The sequence below is a fragment of the Tauraco erythrolophus genome, chromosome 13, assembly GCF_009769465.1.
Source record: "Tauraco erythrolophus isolate bTauEry1 chromosome 13, bTauEry1.pri, whole genome shotgun sequence".
Classification (NCBI taxonomy): domain Eukaryota; kingdom Metazoa; phylum Chordata; class Aves; order Musophagiformes; family Musophagidae; genus Tauraco; species Tauraco erythrolophus.
The window spans coordinates 11,450,799-11,473,217 of record NC_141477.1 but is presented as its reverse complement, the minus strand read 5'-3'; the positions used below and the strand labels follow the sequence as shown (position 1 = coordinate 11,473,217).

At 40.4% G+C, this 22,419-nt stretch overlaps 1 protein-coding gene across 1 annotated transcript; it reads right to left on the bottom strand.

The window, feature by feature from the left end:
- Positions 1-5,585: 5,585 nt before the first annotated feature.
- CENPI (centromere protein I) lies at positions 5,586-22,269 on the bottom strand. The gene is given in 28 exon segments (XM_086619903.1): positions 5,586-5,693; positions 6,493-6,534; positions 8,203-8,228; positions 8,231-8,261; positions 8,263-8,405; positions 8,408-8,435; positions 8,588-8,636; positions 9,732-9,856; positions 11,609-11,704; positions 11,706-11,745; positions 12,138-12,223; positions 12,225-12,236; positions 12,740-12,793; positions 12,795-12,805; positions 12,901-13,018; positions 13,354-13,445; positions 13,646-13,766; positions 14,046-14,081; positions 14,083-14,205; positions 14,207-14,212; positions 14,473-14,601; positions 16,114-16,191; positions 16,897-16,943; positions 17,262-17,310; positions 18,563-18,670; positions 20,558-20,676; positions 21,619-21,765; positions 22,071-22,269. Coding segments are annotated over 28 exon segments (2,223 nt in total).
- Positions 22,270-22,419: the final 150 nt, after the last annotated feature.

Below are 22,419 nucleotides of genomic sequence, written 5' to 3'. Positions count from 1 at the left end.
GAGGCTCACTCTGAGAAGAACGCTGATAACAAGCTGCCAAGGACTTTTCAGTGTGCCGGAGTGCAGAAGCACGGCAGGATACGGGGGGAGCATAGATGGGACAAGGGGGACACGATTCCCCTTGTGATTTGTGTGGAACTTAAGACTGAGGGCCAAACTGGCCAATTAGTATTCCATATCATGCAGCATCATGCCCAGTATAAAAGCGAGGGGCAGCTGGGAAGAAGGGCTTTTGCGCTTTGGCTCTTTTGCACTTTTGCTCTTTTGCGCTTGCTGCGCTGTTGCTCTGCTGTTTTTCTCTCTCTCTCTCTCTTTCTGCCCCTCTCTATTTCGGGGCCTCGCGTTCGTCCGGGATTGCAGCTTCGGGACAAGATGGGCTCCGCATACAAGGGGGTGGTGAGAACCTATACTGTATTAAATTATCTGTATTAAATCATTCTTATCTCAACCCACGGGTTTCCCGTTTATCCTTTAATTCTCTCCCTCATTCCTGGGGGTGGGGGAGGGGGAGTGACGGGCTGTGTGTGGAGGGGGAGTTTTCAACCTAACCCACGACACACACTCTTAAGAATCTAGGCACCTTTCACAACTGAAATGAAGTCTCTGACAGCACCCTCTGGTCTGACAGGAATGCTACAGAGTTCTGTTCCTTCCACATAAACGTCACATAAACAGCACCCAGGTAACATGAAATCTGCTTCTTTGAGATGTTCTGTATTTGCTCATTTCCCCATTGAATGAGCCTGCCATATACATAGATCTATAACTGGGTCCATGCTATAACTGGGTCCATGTCTTCACCTCATGTTTTCCTAGGACTGTCAATCCCTCCAGCCCTATTCCTACACAGAATCCCAGTGCAGCAATATGGAAGGACAAGTCTGGTCAACAGCTGAAGACAATTGCATGGTGTATGGACAAAAGCTAAGGATTAAGTTGTCTTTAAGGAATGCAGTACACAGGGTTTCCAGCATAAGTGCTAGCATTTCCAATATCTTTCTAAAGGTAGCTTCATAGAAAAATTATAACAACAACCATGGGAGCTCTCCTCCTTAGGTCCTTAGCTGAAACCTGTAAGGAGGTTACGAACAATAGGCAACACTCTGATAAGGATTGCCAGCCAGAGGTGTTGGGATAGTCCTCAGCCAACAAGCTGAGCTGGTCCCAAATAATAGGATTAGCCTTTAAAGGAGATAACTGGTTATATGTGAGGGCCACATCTTGAGACATATCCAACTGGAGGAATTTGTAATTTGTTGAGTTTCCCCTGTTGAGAAAATATAATCAGGATTTTTGAAAATCTTTTTCTCTTGACAGAAATTAGCAAGCAGCACTTGAATTAGCTGGAATAACAAGGCACAATGAGAAAGGGCAATACTTCTGTCTAAGCAGATCTCTCTGCAAATTTATCTTTCAAAGTCTTCAGTGAAAGATTTTCTTATTCTCTGGAGATAATATACATACACACATATAAATATGTATACATATTAACCAGACAATAGAATCATAGAACAGTTTGGGTTGGAAGGGACCTTCAAGATCACCTAGTTCCAAACCCCCTGCCTTTGGCAGGGACACCTTCCACTAGATCAGGTTGCTCAAAGCCTCATTCAACCTGGCCTTGAACACTTCCAGGGATGGGGCAGCCACAACTTGTCTGAGAAACCTGTTCCAGTGCCTCACCACCCTCACTGTAAAATTTTTTTCCTTCTATCTAATCTAAATCTACCAGTTTAAAGCCATTGCTCCTTGTCCTACCACTACACACCTTTGCAAAAAGTCCTTCTCCAGCTTTCTCATAGGCCCCCTTCAGGTACTGGAAGGCTGGTATAAGGTCTCTCTAGAGCCTTCTCTTCTCCAGATCGAACTACCCCAACTCTCTCAGCCTCTCTTCATAGCAGAGGTGTTCCAGCCCTCAGATCATCTTTGTGGCCCTCCTCTGGAACCTCTCCAACAGGTCCACGTCCTTCTTATGTTGGGGGCCCCAGAGCTGAACACAGTACTGCAGATGGGGTCTCCCAATAGCAGAGTAGAGGGGCAGGATCCCCTCCCTCAACCTGCTGGCCACACTTCTTTGAATGCAGCCCAGGATACAGTTGGCTTTATGGGCTGCAAGTGCACATTGCCGGCTCATGCTGAGCTTGTCAACTTCTCAACACCCCAAGTTCTTCTCAGGGCTGCTCTTGATCCATTCTCCTGTACTTGTGCTTGGGATTACCCCAACCCATGTGCAGGAGCTTGCACTTGGCCCTCTCTCAAGCCTGTCAAGGTCTCACTGGATAGCATCCCTTCCCTCCAGCATGTCGACCACACCACACGGTTTGGTGTCATCAGCAAACTTGCTGAGGGTGCACTTGATCCCACTGTCCATGTTGCCAACAAAGATGTCAAACAGTGTCAGTCTTAATACTGACCCCTGAGAAACACCACTCATCACTGCTCTCTGCTTGGACATCGAGCCATTGACTGCAACTCTCTGAGCGTGACCATCCAGTCAATTCCTTATCCCACGAGTGGTCCATCCCTCAAATCCACGTCTCTTCAATTTAAAGACAACGATGTTGTGCAGGACAGTGTCAAATGCTTTGGGCAAGTCCAGGTAATGATGTCAGTTGCTCTTTTCTTATCCATCAACACTGTAACCCCATTGAGGAAGGCCACCAAATTTATTAGGCACGATTTGCCCTTAGTGAAACCATGCTGGCTGCCACCAATCACCCCCTTATTTCCCATGTGCCTTAGCATAGTTGCCAGGAGGATCTGCTCCATGGTCTTGCCAGGCACAGAGGTGAGACTGACTGGCCTGTAGTTCCCTGGGTCTTCTTTTTTCCCTTTTTAAAAATGGGGCTATGTTTCTCTTTTTCCAGTCGGTGGAAACTTCATCAGACTGTCGCAACTTCTCAAATATGATGGATAGTGGCTTAGGAACTTCATCTGCCAGTTCCCTCAGGACCTGCAGATGCATCTCATCTTTGTGTTCCTTAGATGGTCTTGAACCTGATCTTCACCTACAGTGGGCGGTTCTCCATTTTCCCAGTCCCTGCCTTTGCCTCGTGTGACTTGGACACTGCAGCCAGAGCACTTGCCAGTGAAGGCTGAGGCAAAAAAAGTCCTTGAGTACCTGTGGCTTCTCCATATCCTGGGTAACCAGGTCTCTCGTTTCCTTCCAGAGAGGGCCCACATTTTCCCTAGTTCTCCTTTTATCACTGACATACCTACAGAAGCTTTTCTTGTTGCCCTTGATGTCCCTGGCCGGATTTAATTCTGTCAGGGCTTCAGCTTTCCTAACCTGATCCCTGGCTGCTCAGACAATTTCTCTGTGTTCCTCCCAGGCTACCTGTACTTGCTTCCACCCTCTGGAGGCTTCCCTTTTGTGCTTAAGTTTGTTCAGGAGCTCCTTGTTCATCCACGCAGGCCTCCTTGCATTTTTGCCCGATTTCTTCTTTGTTGGGATGCATGGCTCCTGAGCTTGGAAGAGGTGATCCTTGAATATTAACCATCTTGGGCCCTTCTTCCCTCCAGGGCTTTATCCTATGGTACTCTACCAAGCAGATCCCTGAAGAGGCCAAAGGCTGCTCTCCTGAAGACCAGGGTAGTGAGCTTGCCAAGTGCCCTCAGGATCCTGAACTCCACCATTTCATGACCACTACAGCCAAGGCTGCCCTTGAGCTTCACATTCCTCACCAGCCCCTCCTTGTTGGTGAGAACAAGGTCCAGCGTAGCACCTCTCCTCATTGGTTCATCTACCACTTGGAGAACGATGTTATCACCAACGCATTCCAGGAACCTCCTGGATTGCTTATGCCCTGCTGTGTTGTCCCTCCAACAGATATTGGAGTGGTTGAAGCCCCCCATGAGGACCAGGGCTTGGAAATGTGAGGCTGCTCCTAACTGTTTAAGAGGGCCTCTTCCACTCAGTCTTCCTGGTCAAGTGGCCTGTAGCAGACCCCCACTATAACATCACCTGTCCCTGTCCTCTTTTTAATGCTGACCTATAAGCTCCCGGTCAGTTCCCCATCCATCATCAGGCAGAGCTACATGCCTTCCAGCTGGTCACTGACATAGAGAGTGACATCTCTTCCTCGTCTCCTCTGCCTGTCCTTCCTAAAGTCTGTGTACTTCCATTCTGACACTCCAGTCAGAGGAGCCATGCCATCACACCTCCAGATCATAGCTCTGCAGGCACACACACATCTCTAACACTCTTGTTTATTCCCTATGCTACATGCGTTTGTAGATTTGTTATGCACATAAGTTGGGCCCCTGATGAAGTTGACTTACTGGTTGGAGAGGCTGGAATTCCTTTCTGCTGCTCTTCAGGTGCTCTCAGCTTGTCTTGATGAAGCCTGATGTTATCCCTCTCCCCCTTCAAAGCTAGTCTAAAGCCCTGTCAACAAGCCCCAGTAGATGATGAGCAGAGATCATCTATTTGAGCAGAGAAGTATGGTATTCAACTTAGAGGCGGTCTGATTTTGAGAAGATGAAGAGACCAAACACATCCTTAGCGGCTCTGGAGTCACTCTCAGGACTGATTCCTTTACTGGATCAAAGTACAGATTCACAATGCGAAATTCAGTATACTCTGACCCATCTTTCAAGTGGTTACAACTTCATTTTACAGCAGTGAAATAAAGTTCACTCAAATTTTGGAGACTTGAGTTCAGCTGAACTCAGTGTTAAAATGAAATGACAAGATACATTTTGTAGCAGAGTTCCTTCAAAATGGCACGTTGGAAACATTTTACAGAATACAAATTATATATATACTCACAGAATATACAACACATACAGAGCTAAAATCACAAAAAGGAAAGCTACATTTGCACTTATCAACAGAAAATGGTGAGCTAGTGGCAACACTGCTCAAGTGCTCAAATCATCAATAAACTATCAACTGAGAACCAAATTTTCCAGCTGCATTAAAAGAATGTTATCGGCAATGTTAGCAAAAAGTCTCCTTGGAAGCTTCATAACAAAAATGAAGTTCAGGAAGGTCAGTTTGGTCAGCCTGTTAAAAGTCAGTATCTACATGGTACAACAGGGAACCGGGAAACTCAACAACAGGGAACCGGGAAACTCAACAACAGGGAACCGGGAAACTCAACAACGCTCCAGTGCAGTACAAACATGGTATCTGTGAAAGGCTGATTAAACTGTTTCTCATTACTTTCTGTCAAGGAAGGCAATGCAGGTCAGGGATCAACATTACTTATAAATGAAGCAGCACTGCTCATCACAGTTTTTAGATGTAAAATGTTTGTTTCTCAAAGCAGATACTGCAACAGTTAAAAATGAGGATGAAAAATGTGGATGATACATATGAGCTCACCATGTTCAGATCAGAGAAGTTCAGCAGGGACAAGAGGAAGTTCAACATTAGTGAACCAAGTCAGCCTAAGCCTTCCTTCCGTGTTTTCACTTTCCTAAAACAGATGTCAGTACAAAAATGCAGACAATGGTAATTGCTGTTTCTTTCCTCTGAGGAAGGAAGAATTAGTGACATAGTTCATTATATTCTGCTTTCCTATTCCAGATGATAAAAAGGCTCCAGTGAGTCCCAGGGTCACACTTGCACATTCCCTGCTTTACTGTGAGGCCTGGGAAACACGATTGATGCTGCTTTCAATAAAGACCTTCAGGCCCTTTAAACCTTGTGCATAGAGATATTCCAGATACCAGTTCCACTTCTTTCCCTATAAAAAGGAAAGAATAGTCAGATGAGCAGGACATAGCTTTGTCTCCTTCTTAGGCCAATCTGAAAAGGTCTGCAAATACCACCTTCCACAGTTTGACAATATCCATCCTAGTCTGTAGATACCCACAAATATATAGGGTCACATCCTGTTCCCAAACACCCAAAGTTTTCACTTATGTATTACATATTCTTAGCTTGAACATGACAAATTATTGTTTTTTTTTTTTAATGCTGAAGATGTTTATAAATCCCAGTTCAAAAAAGAGTAAAGCCTATTGGATCAACAGTGAAGGTGTCAGGAACCAAATGAACATTGGTATTAAAGCCTTTATTCCAGAAGGGGGAGGGGAAAGGGGGGGGGCGGGGGAAAGCGGGACACCACTGTACTTGCTCAGTGGAGGATGCCTGTTCAAAGCTGTAACAAAGCTACACATGCATCTCAGAAACGTAATATTAAAGTTTATAGATGACAGAAATTCTGCTTCAAGTACACAAACTCCATAACTTTTTCTGGAGCCTGCAGAGAACAATCAACTGCCTTGTCCTGATGCTGCACTGGCTTGTGGAGGAAATATATAAAAATCTCAGATCACTACCCACAGATGGCTAGATACATAACTTCTCAGATGTTGACGTCCTCATATTTGGCCCTATTGAACCAAAGTCTACAGCTGGAATTTTCCCCTTTCAAAAATTTTATAGAGCATTTGAGAATTGATGAATATTATCACCTCATTCTTTTCTACATAGTTGCTGAAAATTGCCTGTTTTCACTTCACTAGAACAAGAAATCTTACCTTAATTAAACTGAAGTTGAAGGCGGTATCATCTGGCCAAGCCTTAAGGAGAGGGAATAAAAGCAGTATCAAGTCAGATAAAAAAAAAAAAAATGTCCAGAGTTGCTGGGCCTCTGTTTAGTCCCCTCCTCAACCAGAAATTGCTGGTGTGCAAAGAAATTCAGAGATTTTTTAATCATGCTTCAGAATGGGCTTTCAGTATCATACTGCCACAAGTGGCAAGGTAATGTGGAGACCCTCTTGTCCTGTGCAGCTGCATTACTGGATAGCAACAGAGAATACTTGTAGGTATGTTTAACCTTTATCTCTTCAAAACATTAGATAGATAATTCCCAGCAATAGGAATAGAAGGAGAGAACCTACTGACATTTAGATTATTCCTTGTGTTCTCCCAGCGTGCTGCAGAGCAGTGCCCTCTGGTGCTCAGCACTGAAGTGTTTTAAAAAAGATGGCACAGCAGCTAAATATTTTTTCCTGTCTCAAGATACATCTGTGATAGCTGCTAAGCAAAATCTCTGTCTTGTTCCTGCAGCAGGAAGAACAAAAAAATTCTCCACCAGAAAGGTTTGGGCTTTTTTCAGTTTAGTGGTGTTTTTTTTGTGCGTGTTTGGTTTTTGGTGTTTTGTTTTGTTTCTTTTGGGGGGGGTATGTGTTTGGGTTTGTGGGTTTTTGTTTGTTTTTTTCCTTACAAAAGTTACAAAGAGGAATCAGGAAGTCTCAGAACAGAAAGGATCTAGACAAAAGATATCAAAAACTAATCCTGCCACAACAGGAGAAAGATCAAGGAAAAGAAGTTGTATATAAGAAAAATAAAATACCCTCTTCTGGCAAAGACAAAACTTGGTTTTAATCAGCAGTAAGACACAAACTACCTAGATTCAGGACACTGAGTATATAAACAAAGGCAAATTTGTGAAGTGTTCCTAACCAGCATTCTTTGCTTCAATGTTAACCTCAGGTTTCCCTTGCTTCGTTCCAGGAGTCACACCTACACACACCTTCAGTCTGCCAGTGTTCCTCACAACAAAACAGCATCTGTGTGCACCCCTTGGAGAGCCTACAAAACCTGATTTTCTCAGAGCAGTACGCACATCTGGGAACAACAACTCTGGCAAGCTGCTCCCTCCACTATTCAGTAGCTGCATTGAACACATGATGGCAACCAGAATTCAAGACAACTACTACCAGAACTCATATCAGACAATACAATACTGCACCATATATCTTACTTCTGTACTTGAAGTAGCTGCTTCTGTTTCTTTTTTAATAAGTCATTCTCAAAAGCTACTGCAAGAGCCAGAAAGCCCTGCTAAAAGTACTGTGCGCACTCGTATACAATTTAACAACGTATTTCTTGATTTTCTAGAGTTTAAATGCTTAGGTCATGCTTCATATTTTGTGGGGCAGAATGCACTATAGGAAGCTTTTACTGAATTAGTCATTTCGTTATTTAGCTATTTCAGTTCTACCCTCAAAATGATCATAAGCACAAATTCGCATCTGAAACTGTTACATTCACACTTTCACCATGCAAAGACTACTGAAATTGTTCCACTGATCTGACGCAAACACAGAATGCCCTACCAGATTTTGAAAGCTCAGTGGACCCTGTAAGTCAGCCAGCACGCTGAGAGACACTTCTCTAGAGAAACCATGAAGATGGAACATCTGGTGCTGCCAAACGCCCACATGTTGGCCTACACCCATTACCTGCTGCAGGAAGAGGATAGCATAGCCCTCATGGCTGGGTGGTAGACAATGTTAAAGCTGGTTTTTGAATTCCTGCACTGTGGTTTTCTTCAGCAGTTCATCATTCATTTGAAGACCTTGAGGATGAACATCCTTCTGGAATGCACTGGATGTCCACAGACAACCCACCATAGCTATTATATACTGGTTGTACTCCTGGTAGTCTGGCTACTGAACTTGAATTGCAGTATTTTCTGAGGGACAAGAAAACAATAATAATAGCATCCTCAAAGCAGTTGTGTGCTCCCTCCAGTCTTTAAAGAATGCCATCAGAACACCTCATCTCCATTCAATTCAACTCCTTGCTAAGGTCCATTCTAGCACACAGCAGGTTTTTCCACAATACCTTTTTACTCAGCTCATTTTCTTTTGCAGCCACCAGGTTGGTTCGATACCTGAAAAAACAAACAAAAGAGAAAGACAGGTGCCTGTAAATTTTTACTACCTACCAGTGTTGAAAAAAGCTGGAGGAATGTATTAAAAGAAAGCTTATTTTGCCCATGAAAGAGATCTTCAAACTTTACTAGTCAAAAAGAGAGATACGAAAAAGAATTCAAAGGGACTCATCACTTGGCATAGACCCTACTTTTCCAGGCAGAGCAGGGAGACATCCAATAATATTCACCTCTTAAATGATTAAGACATGACCAGTTTTGCTTGGGACAGTCACCTTCATAAAGGCAACATGCAAGAATTGGCATACAGCCTTAAAATCAAGCAGAAAAATACAGTGTATTTTAAGGAGAGAGACTTCCATTCGCTAGGCAGAGAAACAGGAGCCACTGAAAGTAATGCAGCTTGACAGTTGTTCCACAGAACAAACACTAGTGCCTCCTATTTCCCAGAGACCATCATGTCATGTTAATTACCCTGCAGACTCCTTAGAGAAAAAGCCACATGGAGAGCCCCTGCACCAGCTGTCAGCAATTGGCTACTCCTCTTCTTCTCAGATGCAACCACTAAAACTAAGACGGCCAAGAACAGCAGCCATGGTGGTGGATCCTGCAGAGAGCTAAACAGGGCTGTCTTTGGACCTGCAGGCAGCACAAGGCAGTCCCTAATTCCACTAAGTTTGGAGGTGGCAGAAGTGCTTCCTACTCAACACATATGGAGACTGTAAGGAAAAGCTCAAGTCTAGTGGTCAAAGCACTGGAGTGAGGAGTTGTATAATTAACTACTAGCGATTCCAGCTGGCTGACTTAAATTCTCTCAAAATAATATAGCAACTCCTTCCTTCACATATCAAAGATATGGAAACGATATAGGAAAGAGGTCAGAATCCTGCTATTTTGGATAACAGACTGAGAAAAGAAGAGTAGGAACTACAGCTATGAATTCCTCTATTATGAAAGCTGGGCACAACTGCAACTTTCACCTTTGTCTTACATGGTAAGAAAAAGTAGATCTCAGGTTTTACACCAAAGTAATTTTATTTCCAAAAGACTGAAGAGACAACAAGAAGTCCCTACAGCTCACCCCATTTATAGTACCTGTACATAATATAGCAGAGCTGATTCAAGCTGACAGAATCCATGCTGAGAAGTGCTGGGTAGAAAACTCCAGCAGGAGGCATAATCAACAAAGGCAGACTGTACCTCAGATACACGTCACACACCTGCAGGAACAAAGCAAATCCAAGCAGATTATTACTGCCATTAACAAACCCCGAAGCATCTAAGAGCAAAAGAGGGCATGACACTCCATTTGAGCCAGCTCCATCAACTTGACCTAGGAGGAAGGCCAGGGTGAAGCAATTCCATTTGTTTCTTTCTCAGTATATGTTCATCAGTTCATATCTCAGTCTCTGCTTCAACGTTTAGGTATACCAGATGTTTTGACATGGTTACTTGTTGAGTCAAATCTACCCAGATCTCTGTAGCAGCCAATTTTTCTGATCTTTTAGATCATTCCAACATACATAGCTGGGATTGCATTAGACCTGACCTTGTTCCTAACCTAGTTTGCTGATAGCAGCAAGCCAAACAGACCATACATCTCTTCCAACTGGGAAATTAAATCTATTTGACTTTGCTGGAATTGCAGGAACACACAATTAAAGTTTTGCTCTAAGACAAGATGATATGGCCATAAAACATGGGGTTATTATCAGACTCATGCTTAGAATTCAAGGTTGAGTTTCGAGTAAAAAAGATATTTTAAAATTTCTGCAAATTTAACAAAATCTTCAGCTATAATGATAGTATGGATAAATAATTGAAAGTAATATTGCTGTAACTTAACACATTACTGTCCTCTATAGCTCAGCCACACTAAATATTCCCACAGGTATGCTTTTGAGGAAGGTAGGCATTGTTCTCAGAAGAGCAGTGGTCTAATACACGTATCTAGTTAAAACAGCTCAGACCATAAAAAATTAAGCTGTGACAGCCTCCATACCAAAGATGAATACTTTTTACATTTTCTTAATTAGGCGAACAGTTGTTTTAGGACTCCTTCCCTTAATCTCATTACAGACTTTAGTTCACTCAAGATTGTTTGCCAGACCTTCACTTTTCCCTCTTGCCTTCAGTACAGCCATACCATGTAAGAGACAGGCAGGTATCTGTATGTAACTGAATTACTGGTATTTTCAGAAATCTGGACTCTTTACTTAATCTCAGCTGCTTGATTTCAGAAATCTCTAGAGTTCTGAATTCAAATCCTAGATGTCTGCTAGAGCACCAATAATCATATATCGAAGGGTGTATGATTCTCTGTATGTTCCCATTAAATGAGCATTTACTTATTTTAAACACACTGCCTTACACAGATGTTGTTGCCCATTAGTTTTGTGCATTTTTACTGGACAAGTTTTAGTTACAAGTAGATCCCAGAACTATCATTGTTTTTTCAAATCTTCACAGTTTATCCAAATCATAGGAGCAACAACAGCATGGCTGGAGTTCACATGGCATTTAGCACATCTGCAGAGAGTATGTGAGGAAGCTAGAGAATAGGCTTAAGCCTATTTGGTGCTGCTTAGTTTGTTTACAGGACAAACTGGGAAAACAATACCATTTTTTAAGAAAACATTTAAAGAAAAATTCAGGATATGTTTTTTGAAATTGAACTGAACGTTGTTCTTTTCTATAAATTAGCATTAAAAAGCATGTTATGCCATATTGTTTCTTCCCTTTCCACAGTTCACCTCTGACTTAAGAGAAACCACTTTCTAGCAGCACATTTAGTTCTGCCTATGGATGCAACAGCAGCAGCTATCACCTGTAGATCTCGCAAGTATTTGGAACATTCTTGCATTTAATCACAAAGTTCTGTAAAATATAATGAGGAAGCTGTTTTAGCTTAAAAAAATGCAAACAGCCTTAGAGTACTGGGATTTTGAAAGCCAAATGAATGGGATACATACAGTCTCATAGAAATCCAAGATGAAGTACAGCAAGAAAGTAGAATTGTTTTCCAAACGCAACGCAACAGTAGAGATCCATCCAACAAAGTGGATCAGTTTCAGCCACCACATTCACCAGTCCAGAAAGGGTGGTATTCCTGCAGCAATGACATGATGCAACATTAGTACATACACCTCTTCATGAATGGTAAAAAAAAAGAAACTGAAGTTTATCCTTCCCCCTCGCCAAGCATTCGGCAACATGCATTTGTTCTTCAATATACCAAGTAACAATATGTTACCAACATTATTACAAATGTGACCCAGCTGTCAGTGTTACAAGGATTTTGACTTCTGGACATTTCAGTGTCTTCCTCTTCAAAGAAAAGAACAGGATTGACAAGGTAGCTTACAATATAGCAGAAACATTACAGCATTATTAACCTTCCAGTCAGTCTTTATGCTAGGTAATGGGGCTATAATATATACCTAAATACGCTAGTGAACAATGCCTAGAACACTGAATTGCATTTATTTCAGACAAACTTACAAGGAATGGAATTGAGAGTCAGACTCTGAATCCAGATTACTTACATGCCAATTTAACCAGTTCTGCAACAGCTGTTTCAGGCTCTCGGAGAACACTGCACTGCAAGAGGCAAAAGAAAATGGGTTGATGACAATTTGCACAAGTGAATAATACTAAACAAAAAATGCCATGACAATTGACATATACAAGGAAAGATATCAAGAGTTTCTCAGGACCCACAAAGAGCAGTGAGATAATTGCATGACCCCTTGAACTGAATGTATGCATTACACAGTATTTGAAACTCTCATACTCCAGGAAAAGTTGAGTTAAAAGTGCAATAAACCAAACCAACTATTGTCTTGTGTACTATCAGTTCTTTTTATTTCCAGTGCCCCAGTTTAATATTTTCAGTGCCCTAGTTTAATTTCAGTCAAAAAAGAAAATATATTAAAGACACTTAAATTCCTAAGAATTTAAGTTGTAAGTATGTATTTTACCCTCGTTGGGCACATACTTCCCCAAAAGAAGTCCACTATACAATCCCTAAGACTGCTACACCTGACAAGCACAGATAATAATATTAACTAGAAGTAAACAGCCACTGTAATCACTTAAATTACCTTAAAGTAAAGGGACGATGTGAAAAAGAGCTGTGCCAGAGGATCGTAGAGATGTGGACTTCATTTCTGAAACAAATGAGAAAGCAGTATATCTCTGCACAAATTCTATTCCCCAAGATCAGACACTGTCCAGTCTCACCCAAAGGATCTGCAACACATACCAGAGAAGCTGCTGAGGGGGATCCAGCTCACAAGTCTGAGGATTTGTGATCGGCAGCAGAAGCCATCCCAGAGAGGAAGGCTCTTGTACAGAAACTCTTCACAGGAAGAAAATCCTTCCTACAAAGCAGAAGATGAACATTCAAAAACTCATTTCATATGTCTGCACCTTGCCATGCTCACTTCACCCTGGAGCAAGAAAGAGGCTTACACCTCCTTCCTGCCATGACAATTTACCAGGACATTCAAATAATCACTCTCAATACCATTCTCAAATTATCTTTCCTGTAGAAAACAAGGCCATCTCCAGAATTTGACTCGCTATAGGAATATGTATTTTTATTACTTGAGATACTGTCGCTTCTCAGAGATACTGCAGGAAACAGGGAAGTCCCAAAAGTACTTTAATGGAAAGACTTTGTGAAACCCTTGGCTTCCACAAAACAGGTACTTACCTGCAAGAAACACTCTGTCTTGTAGACAGTTTCCAGGAAGTCCTTGAATTCTTCTTCATATTGGTTATTATCAGCCACACACCAGGTGCATTCTAAACAGGAGAGAATACTGTACTTGAATATGAGCACAGCAAGAATAAGAACAATCAGAAACAAAATTCAGTTCTCCAGCAGTTGTTTTAACACTATATGATATCAGTATAGATCTAAATAGGAAAGTACCATTACTGAAAGGTGAAAGCCTCAGACATCCTTTACCTCCCTCCCATGAAAGGTAATACTAAGTTCCTACCTTCCTGAAGAGTCTGCCCCATCCAATAGTAGAGCCTTAGGTAAATAGATTCATCTTTGATACAATTCATGTAGTGAAGCAATAAAGGGTTTGTTAGCACTGAACCCATCTGGGAAGGAAACTGCAAGAGAAATCAAGGAAAATAAAAAGAAAGAAATAAAGAGTTATTCAGTATTTACATCAGCAAATTGCCAGAGAATCTCATTTTATCAGAGCTGTCCAGTCCTTTTACTGGCAACAAGACCATCTCTAGGACTCATTCATCATCCTCAGGTAGGACTAGGTGCTTTGTCAGAACCAGGTAACCCACACACTATTCACATAGAAACAGGGAATAAAGGAATATCCTCTGATCTCTCAGAACATTCAGTGAGCTTACTAAGACCTTCCTGAAACTCACCTCTAGATGACAGATATTTTGTAGGAGCTGAGGAAAAGGTCTGCAGCTGCTCCACTGGAAAAGACTCATTTGTACTGTACAAATCAACATGGTTCTTTTCCTTGTCATCTTTTAAATTATTTTTGTTTGTACTGCTTGCAGGTATAACCAACTGGGTATTCCCATTTCTGTAGAAAAGAAACACAAATGAATAGCAATGACTCGGTTTCCAATGCAATCAAGTGCACTTGTAACCAGTGTTCCCATAAAGATCCTGTTTTGCAAAAAAAATATCCAGGCTTTCACTATAATGGAAAAGTTGCATTTCTATATAGCTACTCCACCCTTCCCAGTGCTGAAATAAAGCTGACTCTCATTATTTGCCAATATACATAATAAAACAGCTTTTTTGGCACCTTCTAGGGTCTACCTTAGGCCCATAACCTACCCTTTTTCGTGACCGAGGTTGAGCTGTGCCTAAAAACAGTGGCTGGGATACTGGAAAATTTTCGTGTTTTCTTCGCCTTACTGCATTGATTGCTGCTTTCCACGGGCCATCTGAATTCTTGAAGAAAGTCTGAAAACATAAATCAGACATCTATGCAAGAAGCCAAACTAAGACAAAGCAACAGAAAGATCAGTTTCTACTCTGATAAACGTCACCAGAGTGATGGATATACACTCAGCTCTGCTTGACAGACCAAGAAGCTGGGGTTTCACAGCACAGGACTCTCATCGTTCCTCAGTTTCATTACCATTTGACTATAGTTCAACAGTTACACTTCTATTTCTTTCTGAAATGATGTCCCCTTTTTCAGAACAGTTCTCCAACACTTCTGATTTATAATCCTCATTCAGATCAATCATCAATTCATAGAGTAAATCTCGAGTATCCATTAAAACAAAACATGACCAAGGTACGTTATGCAAGTTACTAGTAAAGCTTCCCAAATCAAGCATCAGTGATATCTGCCAAACAGAAGGATTCAATGAATTCTCAAATTAATATAGATACTACAGCTAAAAAGAAAATTGGAAAAATGAGCCTTTTCTGCACAAAACTTATGTTTTGTCACTTCAATTGCAATCAGTCTTTAAATACTAATTAAGTGCCAAACCATCACAAAAGTACTCAGATTGGTTTGGGCTTAAGTAATCAAACTTTTATTACAAAAGTTAACACAGTGTGTTCCTAAAACAGTTGAAGATGTATTTGGGTTTTAGTTGTTAGTTATTTACTTCACTTCCATGCATGCCAAAAAACAAATTCTCCAACAGATGACTGTGCTGTACAATGCAAAGTAGAAATTTACAGAGCAATGTAAGTACACAAGCAAATTGAAATAAAACAAATTTTCTTTTATAGAAACACAACTTGCCTACATATAAATTAAATGTCTCAAAAAAAATCCCTCAAAACTAAAAACCAACAAACCTTACACTTATCCCATTGAAGTACCAAAAGAAAAGTTGTTGCAGGATTTAGGTCTCACCTGCTGCTATTTTTCTGTTATATATTCAGTTTCTGCTACATATATTCTACCTGGTCAAAGGGCTAAGCATACACATAGACTTCTCTAAAAGCAAAGTCATATTTTTTGCTGTTACCTTGAGGCTCTGACAAATCAGCTTACTGCATTTTCCCACACCCTTTTTTTTTTTCCCCTTTCCTATGACATAGGCTTTCCAAGTGGGAAGTTACTTGCCGACTTCCATTGTTGTTTGTACTTGAGAAGCCAGCAATTTGGACAAAGCCTTGTACAAAGAAGACAGTTTGTTTCCTGAAGAACTTTACATTGTGTGAAACAAGTCAAACTCAGCAAGAACATCAAAAGGAGGATTAAAGTAATCCTCATAAGAATAAAGGTAGATGCCATTCCACTTCAAATCACCTCTTTATGCTGAAAAAGGAAACAAAAATCAAGGCGAGGAATCCTCATCTAAACCTGATTTTACTCAGTGAAAAGAGGAAATAGAATTGATTTTCACCACCAAATCATGCTATTGCTTAAATGGAAAGCTTGACAAAAATACTGTCATGAGTACTGGTTCCAAACAGATTTAATCTAATTCCTTACCTTCATTTCCCAGGAAGGGTTATGGTCACCAGCTCAGGACAGAAGAGTTTGTAAAGTGATAGTAGAGCCTGCAGATGAGACTGCATTCCCTGTCAAATAGCAGAACAAAAGGAAAAACATGCAAGGTATGTTTTGAATATAGAAATTGAATGCTGTATTCTAGAAGAAAAAAAAAAAACCCAGTGATTACTAAAAGCTTTAGAAAGCTACATATCAGTAAGTAACCACAGATGAACAACTGAAAATGAAAGGAAGAGCAGAACCTGTGTCAATGAAATACCATAGGAAGGGGATTGAAAAACAAACTTTCTGGAGTCATAACTCTAATAAAAAGGAATTTAACAATCAAAGCTATGAAAAATACAGTCTTCTGCTAAATGCTCCAAACACATAGCTACATTTTTTCTTATAAAAAAGGGAGCAAGATCCTCTACAACCTTATATTCTCTGTCATTTTTTGATACCACTTGAAAAAGGAAGATGAACAGAAAATTGAAGATGGCAATAGATAAATGAAGCTGCCCCTTGCTTCAGAGATTTTACCACACCTAGCCACAAAACGTATAACTTCATGCAGGTCATTGCATGTGCTCACAAAACACAAATGAAACTTAGGGATGAACATGCAAGACAGAAAAGCCCTGGTGCTACGAAGACTACAACCTCCAATTTCAAGTCTAACTCTATCCTGAGACACTAGCCACTTCACTCCATCTTGTAAGGACATTAGTCTTACATACTGCATTAACCACATTACATACATTATTAACCTACAAGATCTGAAATAAACTCACCATTTTTACTTGGAGGTCAAGCAGCCTCCTAATCCGAAAAGGCTTGACTGGAAATACAATTAAGAACATAATGGATTTAAAAACCACTTTATCAGACATTTAAGCAAAAATGCAATATCACTTTTATTATAGAAAGTCATGTCAAAGCAAGCAGAACGAAACAGTCATATTTCTAGGCTAACAGACAGCTTTCCAATTCAGAACACGTTACACAAATCAGGCTGAACCACCACTCATGCTTTCTTTCCTTAAAAGCAATATATTGGCTAGTCATTGTATCAGCTCCATTAGAAAAAAAAGATAGTGCCAGCAAACAGGATAAGAAACAAAACAGTATTCCATCTCATACAACTGGGTAGACTCACCACTTTCCTTCCTGGTCAGCAGGTAAAGCAGGTGGCAGACATAGGGGCACTGCAAAGAAAAGGTCGCAATTAACGATCCTGCTCGTGCAGACTGCTGACAAGGATACACCACAAGCAACGTACAGGCTCCACAGGCTGGTATTGCTTCATTCAGAGGGCTGCCTCAAGCCACCGTGATGTCCCCAATAGGGCAGAGCACACCTTCCTTCCCTTAGGAAGTAGCATGTTTTTTACATATCACATGGCAATTTTCTTTAGAACCCTTCTCTGCACTGTGAGCAGTCCCTACAGTAATCAAGCTATTCAGTGAGCTTGGATCTTTTTTGGAACATGATCTAGATATTTCAAGAGTCAGCAGTGAAAGTACCATTTTATTTTCGAAAATAAAGGCATCTTTGAATCAAAATAATTTATTAGAGCTTCTAACTACAGTTGAGGCTGTAAGGGTCTTAAATTAGTTTCGCACTGACTCTTGTGCACTTTCCAGTTGGCCCATCATGACTGAAAATGCTATTTTAAACAGTAAGAAATTAAATCCAGTTTTATGAAAAAATTGTAACTAATGTTGACCTAAAACCATTAAAAACTTGCAGGAAATATAACTCAGAACTTTAGGAACTTTAGAAATCTTAACCACAAAATATTCTAAACTGAAAGAATATTAACAATTTCCTATCTGTCTAATATGACTGCCAAGATCATCTTAATATGAACTAAACCCAAACACTTCAATATTCTAGCACCTGGATTTTACAGTTGCCATGTAGCAGAAATCTCCTGATAGCTTGTTCTCATTTAAGCTATACTTCAAACCAACTAAGTACAACAGCATTTAGAACTTCTTATCTTTAAATAAACATTGCTCTAAAAGGTTTTCTTCTTTTTGCCTAAGATATGCAAGTCAGTTTCTCCCCAGGAGTAGGAGAGTTCACCTGTTGATGTCTGACATCAAAGGCAATCCCAGAGACTGAAGCATCACGGTTACTCTTGGAAATTTAGACAGTATATAACGTCACTCTATTTATGAAGCAGAATAGCAATTCTTGGAAACATGTTTAAACAATCAGACCACAGCAGTGAAATTAAAATAATCCTACCATACTTCCGTGTTTCTGAATCTAAATTACCCAGCTATCTTAGAATGCAAAATGAAAAAAAAAAAATATAGAATAAATGCCAACCATCAGAAAATCGTCTCTAACCAACAGCTACTCCAGACTAATTCTAGCATTAATATGCATACTACTAATGAACACTTAGGTTTAATTTGTCAATTCCATATATTCTTCATCTCTCCTTACCATCTTCTCATCTTGCAGGAAGGAAAAGAAGAAACCATAGAGGGCATGAAGTTGTTCTTTGTGATCAATGAAGTCAAACATTGTGATTAGCCATCTTAAAAAAAGCAGCTGCAGACAGGAAAAAAGCCATATTAGATTAAGCGATGCACAAAAGCAAGACAGACCAGTCACCGGCCAATTTAAAAGACACAATCATTAGGGATACATTCCCCTCTCAAGGACAAACAGCTACAGATGAACAGTACGGGGATAATTCAGCTGTGGAAGAAAGCCTGCCAAGAGTAGCAACTGCCATATCAGAATGGAAAAACACAGCTCAGTTCTGAATATGTGCTAACCCTAAGATATGATCTGAGGGCCTCTCACTACAAGACAGACATTGAGGAGCTGGAACATGTCCAAAGCAGAACAACGAAACTGGTGAAGGGCCTTGTCAAGGTTTAGCCCAGCCAGGAACTAAACACCACATAGCCACTTGCTCATCCTTCCCCACTGCCCAGGAATAGGGAAGAGAATTAAAGGGGAAAAGGGAAGGAAACTCGTGGGTTGAGATGAGAGCAATTTAATAATAATATAAAATTAAAAGTAGCAGTAGTAATAATAATAATACATGTGTGCATATATATGTATAATGATAACATATACAAACAAGCGATGCACAGTGTAATTGCTCACCAACCAGTGAGCAATGCCTGTCCCATCCCAGCAACGATCTCAAAACAGGTAAGTCCTGACACCACAATCCTAGATGAACAAGAGGCCGGAAAAGAGAACGAGAGAGAGAGCACTCAGAGACTGAGAGTCCAAGAGCCCTCAGAAGAGCAAGAAAGTTTTTTCCAGTCAACCCCCATCTATACACTGGGTATGACATTGCATGATATGGAATACTCCATTAGTGAATTTAGCCCTCAATCCTAAGTCTAAGTTCTAAGGGGAGCTGTGGACCCTTTGTCCCAGCTATGATGTTCCCTCGCAGTCTGCCGTGCTCCTGCACACTGGCAAGAACACAGGAAGCTGAAAAGTCCTTGAGGTCTCAGTACCAACTATAAACCTCAGTGCACTATCAACGCTCTGCTCATAATGAGTCCCAGACTAAAACTCAAACACAGAGCTCTTCTAGCTGCTAAAAAGAAAAACGAACTCTGTCCCAGTCAAAACCAGGACAGGTCTAGAGCACAAGTCTGATGAGGAGCAGCTGAGAGAACTGGGGTGGTTTAGTCTGGAGAAAAAGGAGGCTGAGGGAGACCTTATCAATCTCTACAGCAATCTGAAAGAAGCTTGTAGCAAGGTGGGTGTGAGCCTCTTTTCCCAGATAAAAAGTGATAGGACAAGAGGAAGCAGCCTCAAGCTGCACCAGGGGAGGTTTTAGATTGGATATTTGTAAAAATTTATTCAAAGGGTTATCGAGCATTGGAATAGGCTGCCCAAGGAAGTGATTGAGTCACCATCCCTGGAGGTATTTAGAAGACAAAGACATGTAGATGTGGCACTTAGGGACATAGTTCAGTGGTGGACTTGGCAGTGTTAGGTTTACGGTTGGACTGGATGATCTCAAGGGTCTTTTCCAACCTAAACGATTCTACGATTCGATGATGCAAACATTTGAGCAGACTACACAAAATGAAAAAAGACTATTTTTAATTCATGCTGTCCTGGCCAAGGGACAGAACCTAAGGGATACCTTGCTGAGGTTGGTGAAGAACACCTCACATAGCCGAAGTATTTCACAGAAATATTGGTGGAGAAACAATTCCTAAGGAATTCAGAGATACAAGACAAGCAGGAATTCTGCAAATTTCCACTCACACTTAAAAAGTGTTCCTGAGTTCCCACTGCCGTTCCAGCAATGGATGTGTCTGTCAATCTTTCTAAATGACAGTATCTTATGTAAGAACCTTGTACATCAAGACCTCAGGATTTCTGCTTCCTGAAAATAATCTGTCCTCATCACTCCTGTGCAGAAGCAGTAACTACTGTAAACATTTACTAAGTTACCTGGATGTTGCCTGAGCATTTGCCAACACAGAACCAAGATACAGATGAAACCACAGAAGTTTCTGGTATTACTGAGGCTGGAATCAGGCTCTTCAGTAAACGAGTATTAACTGTATCAGCTGGAAAACAAACAATTTAAAATAAGATGGTGTTCATGTACCAGGTTCTTTGATATGGTTTTGCAGCTTAGGTCAAAATTCCCTCTGGACAAGATTATTTGGAGCTTCATTGCTTAAAGTAACAGTGCACAAGAATCTAGTAGGGATTTACCTATACCTCAAAAAATTATGAGAAATAATTATTTCCATCTTAAAGAAAATGGAATATTGAATATTTTGGCACTGAAACAGACAACCAACAGAACCACAAATTTCTGGTAATATTAAACGACCAATTCCTTCAACAAAAGAGTATATGACTGTCGTTCAATCATCAGCAGATTAGTGTTCTGGAGATAAACTAGTAATTTTAAATCAAGAAAAGCACTAAACTACTTGCATAATGAGGAAACAATCCTGTGTGCTCCTCTTCAGTTGGAGGGAGGGGAAAGTTTAGAGTTTTTTTAATTTAATATTTCATTATTTAGAAGTATAAATGGTGGCCACCATTTCTAAGAAAACAGCAAGAGGGCTGCAGTGACATTGCTGAATCGATTGTTAGGATGACATTTTAATTTTAGCAAATTTCACTAATACGACTATGTCAGCTCGTTCAATTATTTTGATCTTGGGCAAAAGGAGTTTACACGAACAGTTACAACAAGGAAAAGACACAATGGTTGCTAAGGTCACACTTTAAGCCTTTCAGAGGCCTGCAGTTACGAATGAAGGAAATAAGCTTTTAAAAAAATATTTGCCATAATATTTTTCTGGGTATCACTCCCCTGTAGCAATAACTGAGGTTATGAACTCAGAAATTAATCTTTCTGGCATCCTTCAATGTAATTTTACTCTAAAGTACCTAACAATACAGTCACCACAAACACATTATCTCAAACAGGTTTGGTTAGAGGGGAAAAAGATGTTCAGAGAAGACATGCTAGCAGTATATAAACATTTTACCAAGTTTGCCACTGAGTGCCACATTTAGCAAAACATCAAATCCTTCAGGGGGTAGTCCCCTTTGCAGGGCAATGCTTTCCACAGTAGTCAAGTGTTTCTGCAGAACATTGTTAACATTGTTCTTTTTCAGTGAAACATGGTCTTGTACTAGGACAAAAAAAAAGACAACAAACATAAGGATGAAACAACCTCTGAACTGAAAATGACCTATTTTAAACTTCTCTGAACTGTCCCTACATATATTTTTTGTTGTTGTGTTCTTTATATAGTGAAAGAAAGGGGAAAATCTTTTAAGATTAAGGAATATTACAAAGTTCATGCATTAAAGAGAGAAAACAGCAGATAAAATTAGATTTATTATTATTGTTGTTGTTGTTATTGTTATTATTATTATTAAGAATTCAATTATTATCTTTTCAATCCTAGGTAGTCAACCTTAAAACTGCTCTTACCTTTCTCAAAGTAGCTCAAAGCTTGCTCAAGGGAGTCTTGCTTGCTGTCATTTTTCTGATTGTTAGGAGACTGATTATTCTGGACACTTTTCTCAGGGTCAATTCTCCCTCCTTTTTGCCATGAAGAGAGATCAGTTTGATTTTTATAGTGAACTTGCAGAGGCTGCTTTTGGGTCTTAGAACTCTGTCTTCGCTTCATCTTTTCAGACTCCCAGCTGAGACTGGAGAATTTTACTCATTTGTCATGTGAGTTCCAATCCCTCATCACGAAAAGGCAAGAAAATAGATCAACCAAATAGAGCTGACGAACATCAGACAGTCAGTTCCCTGCAAGAAAAGAAAAATTTAT